Genomic DNA, 19,991 nt, shown 5'->3' on the forward strand with positions numbered 1-19,991 from the left:
TATTGGCCATTTGTCTTTCCGCTTCCTTGAATTGTCTGGAAAATGTGAAACAATATAGGAGACAGTCCCTATTTGCATAGGACATGCTGCATGTGAAAACATAATTGGACCCCGATAGGCCTTGATGGTTATTTAAGTAGGATTTGTTCAATTTAAGTAAACTTAAGTGAAATTTACATGAGGAACTAATAAATTTATTACATTTAATAAAATATAAGTAATCATATTTGTCTTTTCACATTAAAAAGAATGAAAAACTACTAAAGTTCTGAGAAACTTGAACACTGATTTTTGACAAAAATTTCCTACTCTTTAGATTTCTGATTGTACAGTCAGACTTCAATAACACAAACCCATTTTTCATTAAATGAACACATTCTAGATTCTAATCATTTCACGTAAAAAGAATGGAATGCTTCTAACAATAAGGATACAATCTTAATTTTTAGGTTGTAAAGGAAAGGGACTTGACAGATAATCATGCCTGGGCACTGGTGGCTGGGTGTTCTGCTCAGTGGTTCCGAAGCTTCAGTGTGGAATACAGTCGCTAACTCCAAAGACCTATCTGTCCAAATACCAACAGCCCTCCTTTCCCCAATCCCAGAGTCTCCTTAGTTCGGAAATATCCGAAGCAAAGTCAGGAAAACCATGATGCTATTTGTGGTTTTAGATCGCCTTCTTCTGGCCAAAGCCTAAACTTGCACCGTGAAAGTAATTCACTTTCCACTGCATACTATAATTATTGATAAAATGTTTCTCTCTCTCTACTTTTGTAACCTAAACTTCCCCAAATATATATAACATGTAAAGATTCATAATGAATATATTTTATCTATCTATTATCTATTTTCCTGTCTACCGTCTAATCCAACTGTCACAGGCAGATAGATACAGATAGTAGGTGATAGAAAAGAGAAAAGGAAAACAAACCAAGCTAAGTCTTTATGACATGGAAATCCCCTCAATAAGGTATTTTAAAGTGTTATCAATTGATAATTTACCCTTGACTTGATGTCTTTCCTTATATTCCATTTATTGTGTACCTTTTAATCCTGATATTTATCTAGTTCTCTGAAGTGATTTTTTCCTCCTGAAAGTGAAGTTGACTAAGCCCAAATCACAAAATTCATTATATCAGCCCATGTTTCTTTCCTTTCCTTTCCATTTATCCCTCCACTCCTTCCTATCATTCCTCCTTTATTCCCTCCTTAAAAAAAAATCTTTTATAATTGCTTAAATGAATTTTAGTGCAATGCAAGGAATATTGGGGAACCCCAATATGGGGAAGATGATAGTCATCCATAATATATTCAGAGGGTTTCTCTATTTTTTACAATTGAAATATAGTTAATTTACAATGTTGGGTTAGTTTCAGGTATATAGAGAAGTGATTCAGATATGTGTGTGTGTATTCTTTTTCAGATTCTTTTTCATTATAGGTTATTAGAAGATATTGAATATAATTCTCTGTGCTATATAGTATGTCCTTGTTGTTTACCTATTTTATATATAGTAGTGTGTATATATTAATCCCAACCTAATTTATCCCTCCCTCCCCTCTTTCCCCTTTGGTAACCATAAATCTGTTTTCTATGTCTGTGAGTCTACTTCTTTTGTAAATAAATTCATTTGTATCATTTTTTGTGGTATCATATGATATCACATATGATATTTGTCTTTCTCTGTGTTACTTCACTTAATATGATAATCTCTAGGTCCATCCATGTTGCTACAAATATACATTATTTCATTTCCTTTTTATGGCTGAGTAATATTCCATTGTGTGTGTGTGTGTGTGTGTGTGTGTGTGTGTGTGTGTGTGTGTGTGTGTGTATATATATACTACATCTTTATCTATTCATTTGTCAATGGATATTTAAGTTGCTTCCATGTCCTGGTTATTGTAAATAGTGCTGCTATGAACATTTGGGTGCATGCATCTTTTCAAATTAGAATTTTCTCTGGATATATGCCCAGGAGTAGAATTGCAGAATCATATGTAACTCTATTTTTAGTTTTTTAAGGAACCTTCATACTGTTCTCCATAGTGGCTGCACCAATTTACATTCTGACAGTGTAGGAGGGTTCTCTTTTCTCCACACCCTCTCCAGCATTTATTATTTGTAGACTTTAATGATGGCCATTCTGACTGGTGTGAGGTGATACCTCATTGTAGTTTTGATTTGCATTTCTCTCATAATCAGTGATATTGAGCATCTTTTCATGTGCCTGTTGGCCATCTGTATGCCTTCTTCAGAGAAATGTCTATTTAGATCTCCTGCCCATTTTTTCATTTTTTCATTTTTTTTTTGATATTAAGCTGTATGAGCTGTTTGTATATTTTGGAAATTAAGCCCTTGTTGGTAGCATCGTTTGCAAATATTTTCTCCCAGTCCGTAGGTTGTAATTTCATTATGTTTATGGTTTCCCTTGCTGTGCAAAAGCATTTAAGTTTAATAAGGTCCCATTTGTTTATTTTTGCTTTTGTTTCCTTTGCTTTAGGAGGTGGATACAAAAAAATATTGCTGCGATTTATGTCAAAGAGTGTTCTGCCCATGTTTTCCTCTCGGAATTTTATAGTATCTGGTCTTATATTTAGGTCTTTAATCCATTTTGTGTTTATTTTTGTATGTGGTGTTAGAGTGTATTCTAATTTCATTCTTCTACCTGTAGCTGTCCAGTTTTCCCAGCATCACTTATTGAAGAGGCTGTCTTTTCCCCATTGTATATTTTTGGCTCCTTTGTCATAGATTAATTGACCATAAGTGCATGAGTTTATTTCTGGGCTTTTTATCCTATTCCATTGATCTATATGTCTGATTTTGTGCTAGTACCACACTGTTTTGATTACTGTAGCTTTGTAGTATAGTCTGAGGTCAGGGAGCATGATTCCTCTATTATTTTTGTTACTCATTAAGTTGAGCCAAGGTTTTGTTGGATTTACTTTTAATTAATTCATTTGTTTGTTTATACATTTGGAAATAATTGCATATGATGCAAAATTTATGCAATACCAAAATGTATACAGTGAGAAAAGTCTTTCACTTGTCAGCTTCCCTGCTGGGGGAGCAATCTCTATTGTCAATTCCTCAACACGTGTATTTTATAAGAGAAACCCTCTGCACATGCTTAACAAATTAAAGAGGAATTTCAGGGTGATGACATATTACGTTCCTCATTTAATAAGAGAAAAAAGCATATGCCCTCAAATGCCCTTCTGGCATTTTCTACTAATCCTTCCTACATACACTTTGAGTGGTTCTTCAAGTGGGTAGGAACCCAGCAACCTCATCGCCTGGGAAACTGTTAGAAATGCAAATTCTCAGCCCTCTCCCAGACCTCCTGAATCAGAAACTCTGGGGGTGTTTTCCCAAACTCTTCAGGTGATTCTGATGTTTGCTAAAGTTTGAGAACAATGGCATTAGAATATCAATGCCTGAGCCCCACCCCAGACTAGTGAACAGAATCACAAAGGTGGGTAGTTTAAATTTTCCTCAGGTAATCCTAATGTACAGCTAGTATTAAGAACTTGGGCTTGCTTAACTGAAAACATCCTGAGTTTCACCTCACCTCAAGCTTTTCTGATTCTTTACCTTTTCATCCTGTTATCATCTGCCTTGGGTGCCCAGTCTTCACTCCCATTTTACAGATAAGAAAGCTGAGAGTCAAAGAGATTGAGTTACTTATTCCAGAAAAGTAACTAGATATTGGTAGAGCTAGGTCTCAAAATCAACGTCCTTGGAATCCCTTGTCAGCGCATTTTCTGTTTGTCATGCTGCCACCTCTAGTTGACTGTGTACATGTTTTCTAAGAGGCTGTAAGCATTTAAGTGACTTATAAATGTCAGTTAGGAGATGACATCTAAATGAAGGGTGAATGAGTGAATGAATACAGGCCCTCTGCTGCTTCAAGTGGGTAAGAGTTCAACCATTTATCACAGACACGCTGATCATGCAGTAAGTCAATCACTGAGCAACTAAACAATGGAAAACCAAAGCTACCAAGTATTCAGAAAAGATGGGGTTAATGGATTTGATGTATAATTACAACATCTGGCATTTCACACTTTTTTCAATGGATTTGAATCTCTAACACTATGGTGTTTCTAAGAGACTTCTCATAATTACCTGTAGGTGCTGTCAATTTTAATTGGCTGTGTCCATACTGGGTCTTCCTGCCAATTACTTCCATTTTTTTTTTATCTATAAAAGAGAACAATTGGTCCCGTTTTTATTCGCATCAAAGACATGACTTTGGGATGGAGGAAAACTCTTCTAAACATGAAAAACTTACCCTTTTACTCCATAAATATAGCAAACATTCAGCTTAGAGTTTTCTTTCTAGTCTAATCCAAAAGTTGTTCCTTTTTTGAATTTGCATCACTTAGTTCACTTAAGTAAAAAATAGATTTCAAGATTGTGGATTTGTAGGACCCAGTTAGGGTATCATGGTTGAGCGTAAGCTCTGGAGCCCAACTTTCCGTGTCTGAGTCCACCTCTTCCAGGTAATCATGGTGAACTCTTGGGCAGGACATGTAGGTCTGTCAAGCGTTGCAAGACCTGATTACTAATGAGATTTATGGGCCATTTATCTTTTTCTTTGGGGCTAATACCATTTCTTTCCTTTGCCCATTTTTCTATTAGATTTTTTTTTCTTTTTCTTTTGAATCACAGTTATTCATATATTCTAAATCCCAATCCTTTGTCAGTTATATTATTCACTACATATAACTTCTATTTGTAGATTTTCCTTTGCCCTCTCCTTATGGTGCCTTTTGATAACTGTAAAATTTATCAACTTTAAAAAAAAAGGCTTCTGTTTATTGTATCATTGTAGATGAATCCTTCCCTTTCCTGAATTTAGAAAGTTATTTTTCCTATATTTCTAAAGAGTATGTATTGGTTAATAATTTTGCTTTTTCATACTTTCATCTTTAATCCACCTGGAATTTATTTTTGCATATGCTGTGAGACATAGTTTAATTTCATTTTTTCCCATGGGGATAGTCATCTCAAAACTACTTATTGAAAAGTACATTGTTTCCAATGATCTACAATGTCCCTGTGTCACATAAGTTTGCATACCTTTCACTTCTTATTCATTCTTGCCTTGGCTACTCTTGATCTTCTACTGTTTTGAAGACTGTCTCTTAATTTGGTTCTTTTTAATGTTTCTTCAGGATTAGATTCTGGGGATACATTTTTACCAGGACTACTGCAGAAATGATATGTCCTCAATACATCCTTTCAGGAAGCACATGATGTTTATTTCTCCTGTTACTGATAATGTAAATAGGATCACTTGGTTAAGTTGCTGTTTATCAGGTTTCTCAACTATAAACTACTATTTTTTTCCCCTTGTAATTACTTTGAGACTATGTAAGTCTCCTGTTTCTTACCAGACTTTCACCCACTAGATTTAGAACGACTGGTCTAACCTATGAGGGAAGAGTGATTATCTTTTGTTTCATAGCAATGCATATGTCAGACTATAAGAAGGAGAACCATCAGTGAAAGCAAAATGTACTAGTCAGGATGGGCTAGGTTATGCTTCTACAACAAACAACCCTCAAATCTCAGCAGCTTAACATAACAAAAGTTGATCTATTTTGCTCTCCATGTTCCTTTGGTTGTCAGGGGGTTTCTGCTCACTCGGGGACACGGTCTGACTGAGGTTCATCTTGACAAAGGCTTTCATAACTGCTGAGGTAGAAAAAGGGAACAAGGTCAATTGTGCATTGTCTCTTAAAGCTTCTACCTGGAAGTGAAACATCACCTCTACTATACATCACTGACCAAAGTAAACCTTCAAGTGGGGGCAGTGAGTACAATCCTATAATGTGCTCAGGAGAGTAAAACTGGAATGGTTGAACAGGCCCCAGGACTCAACACTTGATATCCCAGAGTTTAGGTTTTAGCTAAATAGATTGCAGTAAATTGAACTGTTCTTCCCCATTTTTTCTCTCTTTTGGAAGGCAGAATGTGTTGATATACTCCTCCCTCCTCCCCACCCTCCTTGACTTCAGGCCTGGCCCTGTGACTGCTTTGACCAATGGAACATAAGCAGGTGACAGGATTTCAGCTCTGGGCAGAAGCTTCAAAATCTAGGGCAGGGGACTTCCCTGGTGCCCCAGTGATTAAGAATCCAACTTCCAGGGGCTTCCCTGGTGGCACAATGGTTAAGAATTCTCCTGCTAATGCAGGGGACACGGGTTCAAGCCCCGGTCTGGGAAGATCCCACATGCTGCAGAGCAACTAAGCCCGGGCGCCACAACTACTGAGCCTGCACTCTAGAGCCCGCAAGCCACAACTACTAAGCCCACATGCCACAACTACTGAGCCCACATGCCACAACTACTGAAGCCCACGCACCTAGAGCCCATGCTCCGCAACAAGAGAAGCCACTGTAATGAGAAGCCCGTGCACTGCAACGAGGAATAGCCCCCGCTCACCACAACTAGAGAAAGCCCGCACACAGCAACAAAGACTCAACACAGCCAAAAATAAATAAATTAAAAAAAAAAAAAAAAAAAAGAATCCGCCTTCCAATGCAGGGGACACAGGTTCGATTCCTGGTGGGGGAACTAAGATCCCACATGCTGCGGAGCAAGTAAGCCTGTGTGCTGCAACTACTGTGCCCACATGCTCTAGACCCCGTGCACCACAACTAGAGAGCCCACGTGCCACAACTACTGAGCCCGCATGCTCTGGAGCCTGTGCACAATGAAGAGCCCACATGCTGCAACAAAAGATCCCGCATGCTGCAAGGAAGATCCCGTGGGCTGCAACTAAGACCCAATGCAGCCAAATAAAATAAAGAAATTAAAAAAACAAAAAAAATCAACCTTCAAACTAAAAAAACAAAAAATAAAATCTAGGGCACAATTCATCCCAGTGTGTGGAAGTAATTGCCCCTTTGCTATGGACTGAATGTTTGTGCCCCCCCCCCTCCCGCCCCAAACTTATATGCTGAAGCCCTAACCCTCAATGTGATGGTATTTGGAGGTGAGACCTTTGGGAATAATTAAGTTTAGATGAAGTCATGAGGGCAGGGCTCTCATGATAGGATTAGTGTCCTTATAAGAAGAGGAGGAGACTGGAGCTTACTCTTCTCTCTGCCATGTAGGGACACAGTGAGATGGTGGCCATCTGTAAGCCAGGAAGAGAGCTCTCACCAGAACTTGACCATGCTGGCAACCTGATCTTGCACATCTAGCCTCCAGAACTGTGAGACATAAATTTCTATTGTTTAAGCCACCCATTTTATGGTATTTTGTTATGGCAGCCCAAGCTGATTAAAATACCCTTCCTCTTCTCACCCTCTACCATGAGGATACCCCAGAGAAAGGCTACTCCTTTATCCTTCATGGGTTCTGGAAAGGGAAGACATGTAGAACCAAGCCGAGCACAGCCCATCTGAGTCCATCAAAGTTGAAGCTGACCTGTAACCCCAAAGAAATGTGAAGAAGAAATAAATATTTTTGTTCTTGTAAGACACTAAGATTTGAGGTTGGTTGTTATCTAAGGTGATGGGAGTGAGACACTCTTTTTGAGTGCAAAATTCACAGGGTTTCAAACAACTCAGTAAGCAAGATGAGTGATATTTTTATGTAATGTTTTCAAAAAGGTCACAATTCATGCAAAAAGAATCCATGATGAACAAAATATCAAAAGTTGGAATAAAGACAAGATCAACAGTGCAACCTAGCAAAAGCTCACTAAAGGAAAGAGTTTTGATGCAATGAAAACCCAGGTGGAGTTTCAGCAAATGGTAATGGACAGAAAACTGGTAAGACATAATGAATAAAATGTCAACATCAGTTAGAAACATGTTTCTGAGTTAATGATCCATTATCACATTTCCTGCTTTGTTTTAGTGAGTTTTTAAAAGCTTTAAACAAATCAAACCTTTTAAACAAAAAGAGAAAAAACAAACAAGGGACACATTAGGAATCTAGGCCCAAACTCTACCTTCCTGGAAAGGATTAGGAGCCAATTTGGAGGGGAAGGGTGGTATAGGGACGCCCCCTCCAGCCTGGCAGGGGGAATTCCTTTTATGCTATATGGTTTTCAAAAACAAGGCTTCTGGACAAAAATATAATTCAAAAAGATACATGCACCCCTATGTTTGTAGCAGCACTATTCACAATAGCCGAGATGGAGAAGCAACCTAAATGTCCATCGACAGATGAATGGATAAAGATGTGGTACATATATACAATGGAATACTCCTCAGCCATAAAAAAGAACGAAATAATGCCATTTGCAGCAACATGAATGGAACTAGAGATTATCATACTAAGTGAAGTCCAAGAGAAAGAGAAATACCATATGATATCGCTTATATGTGGAATTTAAAACACGACACAAATTAACATGTCTACGAAACAGAAACAGACTCACAGACATAGAGAACAGACTCGTCGTTGCCAAGGGGTGGGGGTGGGAGAGGGATGGAGTGGGAATTTGGGGTTAGCAGATGCAAACTATTATGTGCAGAATGGATAAACAACAAGGTCCGACTATATAGGACAGGGAACTATACTCAATATTCTATGATAAACCATAATGGAAAAGAATAAATATAAAAAAAGAAAAAATATATATATCTGAATCACTTTGCTGTATAGCAGAAATTAACACATTGTAAATCAACTATATTTCAATTAAAAAATTAAAATACAAAACAAAAAAGGCTTCACTGTAGGCATATCCAGGTACACTATGTATACCCATAGTATACATAGTATATGTTACAAAATATCTCATGTATGAATGCATTCTACTGCCTGGCTACTTTCTGAGATGGAAAATTCTCTGGTACCGACAGACAAGCAACCAGAAATAGTGGAGTCCCATTCCAACACTGGCCTTAGACTGTATTTCTGGGTTAGTGAAGCTTTGAATTCAGATCTTGATAGGTTCTGGAGCTTGAGACTTTACAGACTCAACTTTGTCATGCAAACCTCCAGAACTATGTAGGGAGACTTCCATCTAACTCTAGAGGCAACAGATAGCTTAGAGTTGGCCTCTAGGTAAGTTACCAACAAACTCCATGTGGTAAGAAGGGATGTTGGTGGATAGTGGAAAATTTCTTTTGATATGATTCACTTGTGTCTTGCTCCATGGTCTTCACATTCCAAAGGCTTTGCTGGCAACAAATACACCAATGCAGAAAGCACTCTTTGAAAGGATTATGGGCAATAATAGCAAGTACCACATTAAGAGAAAGATGGTCTAGTCTTGTTTGTAAAATTTAGTACAGAGACTCCTTTAACTTAGTCAAAGGAGAATTCTGTTAACAACCTTGGACCTGGCATGCACTCCTGTTCAAGGGAAAGGCAAAATGGGGGCTCTGAAAGATGAAGCATCTTGTCATTGTTTTGGGTAGGCTCTTTTGGTTTGGAAGTCAGTTCAAGTAACCAGGGGCAAGGAGGGATGAAAGTTGAAGAAAGGAGATAATTCTGAGTATATACAATGGGGAAATAAAAAAGCAATCTCGAAGTTCATGGGAGCGGGAGCTGAAAACCCATCAGGAAACATCGCAACAGCTCTGGGGTCAGATTTCTCTCTCCTTGAGCTTGTTCTCAGCATCTTTGCTTCTCTCATAGCCCCGACACTAGTTTATATAGCTTGTATTCCATTGCATCCTTTCCATTTCTGCTCCTGTAGCTGACTCCCAGTTTCTCAGTATTTCCTAGTTCAAAAAGGTCTTGAACTAGCTGTTTGCCTCAGTTATTATTCTTATTTTTTGGTACCAACGTCCAGGGTCATCAGGAAGCCTATTAAAAGGGTGCCCTTGAATAAAGTGCCCATAGCTGTCACCTGAAGTGTGGGACAAAGAGGAGAGACACTTGGTATAAAATGGCTCCCTGTGTGCAGTACCTTTAGCAGGGGCTATAGGAGGGGCAGTTTCCTCAGAACTGGATAGGGTTGTGGCAGGCACCATGATGATTCTCCAATATGGTGCAAAGATGAGGTTCTTTATATCGAGGCTGCCAGACCTTCTGGTGATGTGGACACCCCTGTGGGAGCTCCAGGTATAAGAAAGTGTGGGTAGTTTACACTTGTTCAGTATCTATGGCCATTCATATAATGAGACAAAAAGCTTCTGGAAGGAATGATGATGTTAATTCCCTGATTTCACAGGAGTTAAGCCATAGGATTCCTGAGAAAAGAAGAAGCCAGGCAAAGCAACTGACTGAGCCCAAAGTCGCCTGCATCCTTTCAGGAGCCCAAGGTCCTGAAGATACAAGACCACTCTCTCAGCCTTAATCAAAGCCGCTGCTCTCCGAGGGCATCAGACAGCCTTTGCACAAAGCACTCTCCTTTGAGTTGACTAGTCTTACTCCATGCTTCAGTGACAACTTCTGTTGAGTTTAGATACTAATTTTCTGGCTCTTGACTGCCCCCAGTCCATGTTTTGTATGGGTTATGACCAAATTCTGTATCTAGGCACCTACCTCAACATACGTGATCCAACAAAACTTGAGTAATCTAAAAGTCTAACTCTGTAAGACTTGTCTTCATACATTCCTATCATGACATGATTACTCCCAAATTGTGGAAATGATCATGTGTTAAAATATTCAAATTTAACCCTATTATTAACTAGTAAGGAATGAAAAATGAATTAGAAATTATTACAATTATTGAGTACTTTATATATTATTTCATTTCAGATTTACAACCAACCCTATGAGGTACCATTATCTCCGTTCTACATGGAAAGGAACCAAGACTCAGAACAATGAGGTGGCTTGCTCAAGGTCCCCAGACAGTAGGTGCAGCGGTAAGGTTTTAACCCAGGTGTTGTCTGACTCCAAAGCCCAGTCTTTCCACTACACAATGCTGCTTCTCTAGAGCGGGTTTAAATGAATGAGAAGAGTTGATTATGCTGAATCACTCAACTTTGTACAAATGAGTTTGAGTAACATTTTAACTTTATTTTCAGGAGTGGCCCAATAAGGCTGTACTTGGTCAATACTACAGACATAATCTAGGGTCTAGGGGTAACTTAAAGAACATTAATAAATACACAAACACACGCATGCATACCCAGTATTAGAAATGATTTAAAAAATCAGACCTTAGCGCAAAAAGATGAACTACAGTTAACCTTTATTGTTCTTTAGAAATGAACTTTCCACAATATTAATAAATCTCATTTTTAGCTCTGCTTTGAAGTACTGATACCACTGAAGTAACCTTTTTCTTCTCTGAATCTTTTCTTGTAAAATTATAGTTTTCTCTTTTTCTAAAATAGCAGGAAGTTCCTTCCAGTTCTTAATAAAGATAAAGGGAGCATTCATGGACTTGAGTAACTGCAGAGGAGCATTATGGTAAACAGATGAATTTGCACAGCTGCCAGCTGTCATTACGTCTTCTACCACGGGAACGGAGCCATAGGAGCAAGCCTCATATATTCTGTAACACTCCGTGTTCACTCCTGCTGGGCACAATGTGAGATCACTCTGAAGCAGAGCATCTTGATAATTCTTAAGGCTTTCATTTGTTTCTTGAGGCTGCCACCTAGAAAATCAGAAAAAAACCTGAAGTTTTCACTGTACTAAGCATAACTTTTGTGGAAGAAAATATTTTTTCTTTTAATGTTGGTTACAAGAAATGGTAAACACATTATAGAGATGGCAGGCAGAAGAGATGAATAAAATCTTGCTCAAATAGATTTCTTGAAAATATTTAAGACTTTGAGAAGTTTACAGCTACACATTTAAAAAAATCTAGTGGCCATACAATTTCTGAATGAAATTATATCAGCCAAAATTTTGTGAGTGCTTGTCTTCTTTCTCTGCCTCACCCTCCATCCAAATTCCTGCCCTTATGGAGCTTATTATCACAGTTCTAGTGGTGGAGACAGACAGTAACCAGGTCAAGTCAGTAAATTATTTAGAAGGTGTTAAGTGCTGTGTGGAAAAATAAAGCAGAGAAGTGAGGCGGGAGTTTTTGGTAGGACGGTATTGCAACTGTAAATAGGTGATCAGGGAGTGTCTCACTGCATGGGCATCTGAGAGGGGAGCCAGAGGTGAGGAAGCAAACCACACAGACATCTGGGGGAAGAAGAGAGCACAGAGCAAGCATAAAGGCCATGAGATGGCATGTGCCAGGCATGTTCAAGGGACAGCAAGGAAGCCAGGGTGGCTAAAGCAGGGTAACTGAAGGGGAGAGGTGCAGAAGATGAAGTCAGAGCACCGATCACACAGAGTTTTGATCAGAGGGGTAACTGACATCATCTATGTTTTATCAGAATCTATCTGGCTGTTGTGTTGAGAATAGATTGTATGGGGCAAGGGTAGAAGCTGAGAGGCTAGTAGAAAACTAGATGTTCCCTCCTGACTGTTCCTATTTTCTCAGTGAAATAAGCAATAGGGTCATAAGGTAAGAGCAGTTGGGAAGAGACAAGAAGGTATGAAAGTCTTCCAGGAGACAGGAAGAATACATGGACAAGGGAGATGGATGACTGCCGGACACTCAAGGGTCAAGGTCATATACATATATATATTTTTTTTTTAAAATAAATTTATTTATTTATTTTATTTATTTTTATTTTTGGCTGCGTTGGGTCTTTGTTGCTGTGTGCGGGCTTTCTTTAGTTGCGGCGAGCAAGGGCTACTCTTTGTTGCAGTGTGCAGGCTTCTCACTGGGTGGCTTCTCTTGTTGTGGAGCATGGGCTCTAGGCACACGGGCTTCAGTAGTTGTGGCACGTGGGCTCAGTGGTTGTGGCTCGTGGGCTCTAGAGTGCAGGCTCAGTAGTTGTGATGCACAGGCTTAGCTGCTCTGCGGCATGTGGGATCTTCCCGGACCAGGGCTCGAACCCGTGTCCCCTGCATTGGCAGGCGGATTCTTAACCACTGCGCCACCAGGGAAGCCCAAGGTCATATATTTAAAGTGAGATCAATTGGTACCTTTCTCCAAGTGTGCTTGGCTGCACGGGTGAAGGTATGGAGCAGGTAAGAGAGCTGGATTTAACCAGAGTTAGGGTTTGCTAGATTAAGGAACTAGGAAGCTGAATGTATATGCGGTCATGATTGATTATGAAATTTAAGTGGGTAAAGAATAAAGTAAAGATGAGGTGGGTGAAGGACAATGAAAAGGTATTAGGAACAATGAACTGTAAGTCCCAGGTAAATTGCTGATGTCAGATTATTACAGGGAATGAGCTGGAATGATAGAAAATGATGTTTACAGAGAGAGATGCTGGAATTTGAGATCATGCAGTATGTGTAATCATAAGGTCTAGGAAATGACCATGACAGTGAATGGCTGAGGTCAAGTGGAGACCCAGATCACTGTGGGAGAGGAAGTAAAGGAACTGCAAGACCAGTGTGATGGAAAGACCATCTATGTGGATTTGGGAATCACTAAGAATGAGGCTGGAAAAATGTCGGAGAGAGTGAGAGTATGCCAGGAACTAGACTCTTCAAAGAATTAAGGGGATAAACCCAAGGGTCAGTATATGATTTCTCTTTTCTTTTAGGAGTTTTTTAAAAATTAATTTTATATTGGAGTATAGTTGATTTACAATGTTGTATTAGTTTCAGGTGTACAGCAAAGTGAATCAGTTATACATATATATATCTCCACTCTTTTTTTAACAGTCTTTTCCCATGTAGGCCATTAGAGAATATTGAGTAGAGTTCCCTGTGCTATAAATAGGTTTTTTCGTTATCTACTTTATATATAGTAGTGTGTATATGTCAATCCCAATCTCCCAGTTTATCCCTTCCCCCTTATGATTTCAAAGAGAAAGAATAATGGATAGTTTTGTCTGCTGGTATGAGATCCAAATTTGAGGTTTTAGGGAGGGAAAAGGGCGAGTGGTCTGGAAGCAGCAATGAGAAGCAAGGAGGACACCTACTCCACCTCCTGGCTCAATGGTAGGAGAGGGATTTCAAGAATAATTCTGTTCCCACAGTAAGCTTTGTTATTTTGCCCTCACTCATTCCATTCTAGGCACACTGTCCCTTGTTCCTCACACATAGTAAGCATGCTTCCACCTTAGGCCTTTATATTTGCTCTTCCCTCTGCCTGGGCAACTCTTCTCCCAAATAGACATGAGGCTCACCCCTCTGCCTTTTTCAGTCCTGTGCTTAAATGTAAACTTCTAACTAGCACTTTCCTTGGCTATTCTAAAATATCAAATGCTCCACTCCTGATCCCAAGTCCTCTCTACATTCCCCATCTCTGCTCAATTTTTTTACATGGTATTTATCACCGTCTGACACTATATATATATGACACAATATATTTTATTGGTTTGCCTCCTCCAATAAGCATTTAAGTTCTAAGAGGGCATGGACTCTTTTGACTGTTTTGCTCACTGCTCTATCCCTTTATGGCTAAAATAGTTTTTGGCATATAGCAGTTGCTTGAAAAATATTTGTTGACTGAATGGATATAATATGATTACACTAGCCATTAGAGAAATGCAAATCAAAACTACAATGAGGTATCACCTCACACCAGTCAGAATGGCCATCATCAAAAAATCTACCAACAATAAATGCTGGAGAGGGTGTGGAGAAAAGGGAACCCTCCTGCACTGTTGGTGGGAATGTAAATTGATACAGCCACTATGGAGAACAGTATGGAGGTTCCTTAAAGAAACTAAAAATAGAACTACCATATGGCCCAGCAATCCACTACTGGGCATATACCCTGAGAAAACCATAATTCAACAAGAGTCATGTACCACAATGTTCATTGCAGCTCTATTTACAATAGCCAGGACATGGAAGCAACCTAAGTGTCCATCGACAGATGAATGGATAAAGAAGATGTGGCACATATATACAGTGGAATATTACTCAGCCATAAAAAGAAACAAAATTGAGTTATTTGTAGTGAGGTGGATGGACCTAGAGTCTGTCATACAGAGTGGAGTATGTCAGAAAGAGAAAATCAAATACCGTATGCTAACACATATATATGGACTCTAAAAAAAAAAGTTCTGAAGAACCCAGGGGCAGGACAGGAATAAAGATGTAGACGTAGAGAATGGACTTGAGGACACGGGGAGGGGGAAGGGTAAGCTGGGACGAAGTGAGAGAGTGGCATGGACATATATACACTACCAAATGTAAAATAGATAGCTAGTGGGAAGCAGCCGCATAGCACAGGGAGATCAGCTCAGTGCTTTGTGACCACCTAGAGGGGTGGGATAGGGAGGGCGGGAGGGAGATGCAAGAGGGAGGGGATATGGGGATATACATATACGTATAGCTGATTCACTTTGTTATACAAAAGAAACTAACACAACAGTGTAAAGCAATTATATTCCAATAAAGATGTTAAAAAAAATATATGATTGCACTAGCAATACTGAATGGATATGATTACACTAGCAATAGAGTCAGGATTTCTTTTTTTCCCTTTTTTTTTTTTTGTATTTCTATGCCTGATTGATTGGTTATTTTTTACAATTTCCAACCCCTTTTCTTTGAATGAAAGATTTCTTAAATTGTATAATGCTTTACAATTTTCAAAAGTTTCACACACATAATTTCATATAATCACATAATAACCCTTCTTCCTCCTCTACCTCTAAATTGCCTCTCCTGCTTCCCTCTCCTCACTGGTAACCACTAGCTTGTTCTCTGTATCTGTGAGTCTGCTTCTTTTTTGTCTTATTCACTAGTTTGTTGCATTTTTAAGATTCCACATTAAGTGATATTAAACAGTATTTGTCTTTCTCTGTCTGACTTATTTCACTTAGCATAACACCCTCCAAGTCCATCCATGTTGCTGCAAATGGCAAAATTTCGTTCTTTTTTATGGCTGATTAGTATTCCATTATATATATATACCACATCTTCTTTATCCATTCATCTGTTGATGGATGCTTGGTTTGCTTCCATATTTTGGCAGTTGTAAATAATGCTGCTATGAACATTGGGGTGCATGTATTGGTATCTTTTCAAATTAGTGTTTTTTTTTTCCAGTTTTTTTGTTTTTGTATATACCCAGGAGTGGAACTGCTGCATCACGCAGTGGTTCTATCGTTAGTTTTTTAAGAAATCTCCATACTGTTTTCCACAGCAGTTGCACCAGTTTACATTCCTACCAACAGTGCCCTTGTCTCCACATCCTCGCCAATATTTGTTATTTGTGCTCTTTTTGATAGCCATTCTGACAGGTATAAGGTATAAGCCATTCTGACAGGTATGAGGTGATATCTCATTGTGGTTTTGCTTTGCATTTCCCTGATGATTACCAATGTTGAGCATCTTTTCATGTGTGTGTTGGCCATCTGCATTTCCTCTTTGGAAAAATGTCTTTTCAGTCCTTCTGCCCACTATTTAATCAGGTTGTTTGCTTTTTTGATGTTGAGTTGGATGAGCTGTTTATATATGTTGGATATCAACCCCTTATCAGTCGTATCATCTGCAAATATCTTCTCCCATTCAGTAGGTTGTTTTTTCATTCTGTTGATGGTTTCCTTTGCTGTGCAAAGGCTTTTAGGTTTAATTAGGTCCCATATGTTTATTTTTGCTTTTGCTTCCTTTACTTTAGGAGACAGATTCAAAAAAATATTGCTGTGATTTATGTCAAAGAGTATTCTGCCTATGCTTTCTTCTAGGAATTTTATAGTATCTGGTCTTATATTTAGGTCTTTAATCCATTTTGAGCTTATTTTTTTTATGGTGTTAGCAAATGTTCTAATTTCATTCTTTTACAGGTAGCTGTCCAATTTTCCCAGCACCACCTATTGAAGAGAATGTCTTTTCTCCATTGTATATTCTTCCCTCCTTTGTCATAGCTAAATTGACCATAAGTGTGTGGGTTTATTTCTGTGCTCTCTAGTCTGTTCCATTGATCTATGTGTCTGTTTCTGTGCTGGTACCATACTGATTTGATGACTGCAGCTTTGTAGTATAGTCTGAAGTCAGGGAGCGTGATTCCGCCAGCTCTGTTTCTCTTTCTCAAGATTGTTTTGGCTATTTGGGGTCTTTCGTGTTTCCATACGAATTTTAAAATGATTTGTTCTAATTCTGTGAAGAATGCCATTGATATTTTGATAGGGATTGCATTGAATCTGTAGATTGCATTGGATAGTATGGTCATTTTAACAATATTAATTTTTTCAATCCAAGAACAAGGTATATCTTTCCATCTGTTTGTGTTATCTTCAATTTCTTTCATCAGTGTCTTATAGTTTTCTGAGTGTAGATCTTTTACCTCCCTAGGTAGGTTTATTCCTAGGTATTTTATTCTTTTTGATGAGATGGTATATGAGATTGTTTCCTTAATTTCTCTTTCTCATAGTTCATTGTTAGTGTACAGAAATGCAACCAACTTCTGTATATTAATTTTGAATCCTGCGACTCTACTGAATTCATTGATGAGCTCTAGTAGTTTTCTGGTGGCGTCTTTAGGATTTTCTATGTATAGTATCATGTCATCTGCAAATGTGACAGTTTTACTTCTTTCTTTCCAATTTGGATTCCTTTTGTTTCTTTTTCTTCTCTGATTGCTGTGGCTAGGACTTACAAAACTATGTTGAATAAAAGCAGTGAGAGTGGGCATCCTTGTCTTGTTCCTGATCTCAGAGGAAATGCTTTCAGCTTTTCACCATTGAGTATGATGTTAGCTGTGGATTTGTCATATATGGCTTTTTTATGTTGCGGTATGCTCCCTCTATGCCCACTTTCTGGAAAGTTTTTATCATAAATGGATGCTGAACTTTATCCAAAGTTTTTTCTATTGAGATGATTATATGGTTTTTATTCTTCACTTTTAAAATATTTATTTATTTTATTTATTTATTTTCTTTATTTTTTGGCTGTGTCGGGTCTTAGTTTTGGCACATGGGATCTCTGTTGAGGCATGTGGGAATCTTTTGTTACAGCGCACAGTCTCTTCATTGTGGCGCGCGTGCTTCTCTCTAGTTGTGGTGTGTAGATTTTCTCTCTCTAGTTGTGGCGTGTAGGCTCCAGAACACGTGGACTCTATAGTTTGTGGTACACGGGCTCTGTCATTGAGGCACGTGAGCTCAATAGCTGTGGCGTGTGGGCTTAGTTGCCCCGCAGCATGTAGGATCTTAGTTCCCCAACCAGGGATCAAACCCGTGTCCCCTGCATTGAAAGGTGCATTCTTAACCATTGGACCACCAGGGAAATCCTCCCAATTACTGTTTTTGATATCATATTCTACATCTAATTGTTTTGTGTATCCCTTAACTCAGGGGTCCCAAACCCTGGGCCACAGACCGGCAGTGGTCCGTGGCCTGTTAGGAACTGGGCCGCACAGCAGGAGGTGAGTGGCGGGCGAGTGAGCAAAGCTTCATCTGTATTTACAGCCGCTCCCCAATGCTCTCATTACCACCTGAGCTCCACCTCCTGTCAGATCAGTGGCAGCATTAGATTCTCATAGGAAGGCGAACCCTACTGTGAACTGTGCATGTGAGGGATCTAAGTTGCGCACTCCTTGAGAATCTAATGCCTGATGATCTGAGGTGGAGCTGAGGCAGCGATGCTAGCGCTGGGGAGTGGCTGCAAATACAGATTATCATTAGCAGAGAGGTTTGACTGTACAGAGACCATAATAAATCAATTGCTTGCAGACTCATATCAAAACCCTATCAGTGGGACTTCCCTGGTGGCACAGTGGATAAGACTCCATGCTCCCAATGCAGGGGGCCTGGGTTCAATCCCTGGTCAGGGAACCCTGGTCAGGGAACCAGATGCCACATGCATGCTGCAACTAAGAGTTCACATGCCACAACTAAGGAGCCTGCGAGCCGCAACTAAGGAGCCCCGGACCACAACTAAGGAGCCTGACTGCCTCAACTAAGGAGCCCACGTGCTGCAACTAAGACCTGGCACAACCAAATAAGTAAATTAATTAAAAAAAAAAAAACCCTGTCAGTGAGTGGCAAGTGACAAGCTGCATCTTATGGAGTAGACTGGACATAAGTAACACACTTCGGGTGTCACTGTCTCCCATCACCCCCAGATGGGACCATCTAGCTGCAGGAAAACAAGCTCAGGGCTCCCACTGATTCTGTATTATGGTGAGTCGTATAATTATTTCATTATATATTACAATGTAATAATAATAGAAATAAAATACACACAGTAAATGTAATGAATGCACTTGAATCATCCCCAAACCATCAACAGCCCCACCACCCCAAGTCTGTGGAAAAACTGTCTTCCACGAAACTGGTCCCTTGTGCCAAAAAGGTTGGGGACTGCTGCCTTAACTGCTTATCGTGGATATGGATGATTTTACTACTTTTGTATTTTAACCTCCCTACCAGCTTCATGTGTGGTGATTTCCTACTTTCACTGTATGTTTGCCTTTACTTCTTTCATTTTGTAATCTTCTTCTTTCTAGTTGCGGCATTTTCTTTTTTCACTTAGAGAAGTTCCTTTAACATTTGTTGTAAGGCTGGTGCTGTACTCTTTTCGCTTCTGTTTGTCTGTAAAGCTTTTGATCACTCCATCAAATTTGAATGAGAGTCTTGCTGGGTAGAGTATTCTTGGTTGTAGTAGAGTCAGGCTTTCTAAAAGAGAGTATCTGCTCCAATTAATGTATTTCTAGATCTAAAAGGACATTTTTTTTTAGGCATTACTTCTCTGATGACTCTGCTTTACACATGAAACTCCATTTATTTATCTAAAAATAAAATAAATGATCCCCAAATTTCTTCCTTCAGTCCATGAACACCTGTTTCATGATTACCATGTAAAAGATGGAAGAAAGTTAACCCAGTTAAATCCATCCATTCATCCATCCATCCATCCATCCATTCCCCACTTATCCTGGCCTACTTTATTCAAGGTCCTATGTTACATCTGGGGATTCAAAGAAGAATAGTACATGGCCTCTGTCCTCAGGGTGGTGTCAGGTTCCTGAAGGTGTGAGGAGTATGGCATGCCAGTCTTGGAACACTGAACTGGTTTGCCGAACATCTCAGAGATGAACCTAAGACCGTTACTGTCATTTACAATCTCCTGTGTTCAAATCTGA

The 19,991-nt window shown here is 39.2% G+C and overlaps 2 protein-coding genes across 3 annotated transcripts in view; one reads left to right on the forward strand and one right to left on the reverse strand.

Annotated features, from left to right (window-relative positions):
- LOC309641286 (uncharacterized protein) overlaps positions 1-324 on the forward strand; it is a gene marked incomplete at both ends in the record, with an annotated part of 14,847 nt that extends 14,523 nt beyond the window's left edge. The window contains one exon of the mRNA XM_082421152.1: positions 317-324. Coding sequence (XP_082277278.1) covers positions 317-324 — 8 coding nt within the window. The remainder of the gene's footprint in view (positions 1-316) is intronic.
- A 7,613-nt stretch (positions 325-7,937) lies between these two features.
- The window catches only part of RXYLT1 (ribitol xylosyltransferase 1), a 36,867-nt gene continuing 24,813 nt past the window's right edge, over positions 7,938-19,991 (reverse strand). The window contains exon 6 of one of the 2 annotated variants that reach the window (XM_082422865.1): positions 7,938-10,033. In XM_082422865.1, the coding sequence (XP_082278991.1) occupies positions 9,718-10,033 (316 nt within the window). In that variant the 3' untranslated portion in view covers positions 7,938-9,717. Of the gene's footprint in view, positions 10,034-11,103; positions 11,532-19,991 lie in introns of those variants that run through there. The other variant, XM_082422864.1, reaches the window with a different exon arrangement.

The sequence above is a fragment of the Balaenoptera physalus genome (genome assembly GCF_965194825.1).
Source record: "Balaenoptera physalus genome assembly, chromosome: 13".
NCBI classification, from domain to species: Eukaryota; Metazoa; Chordata; class Mammalia; order Artiodactyla; family Balaenopteridae; genus Balaenoptera; species Balaenoptera physalus.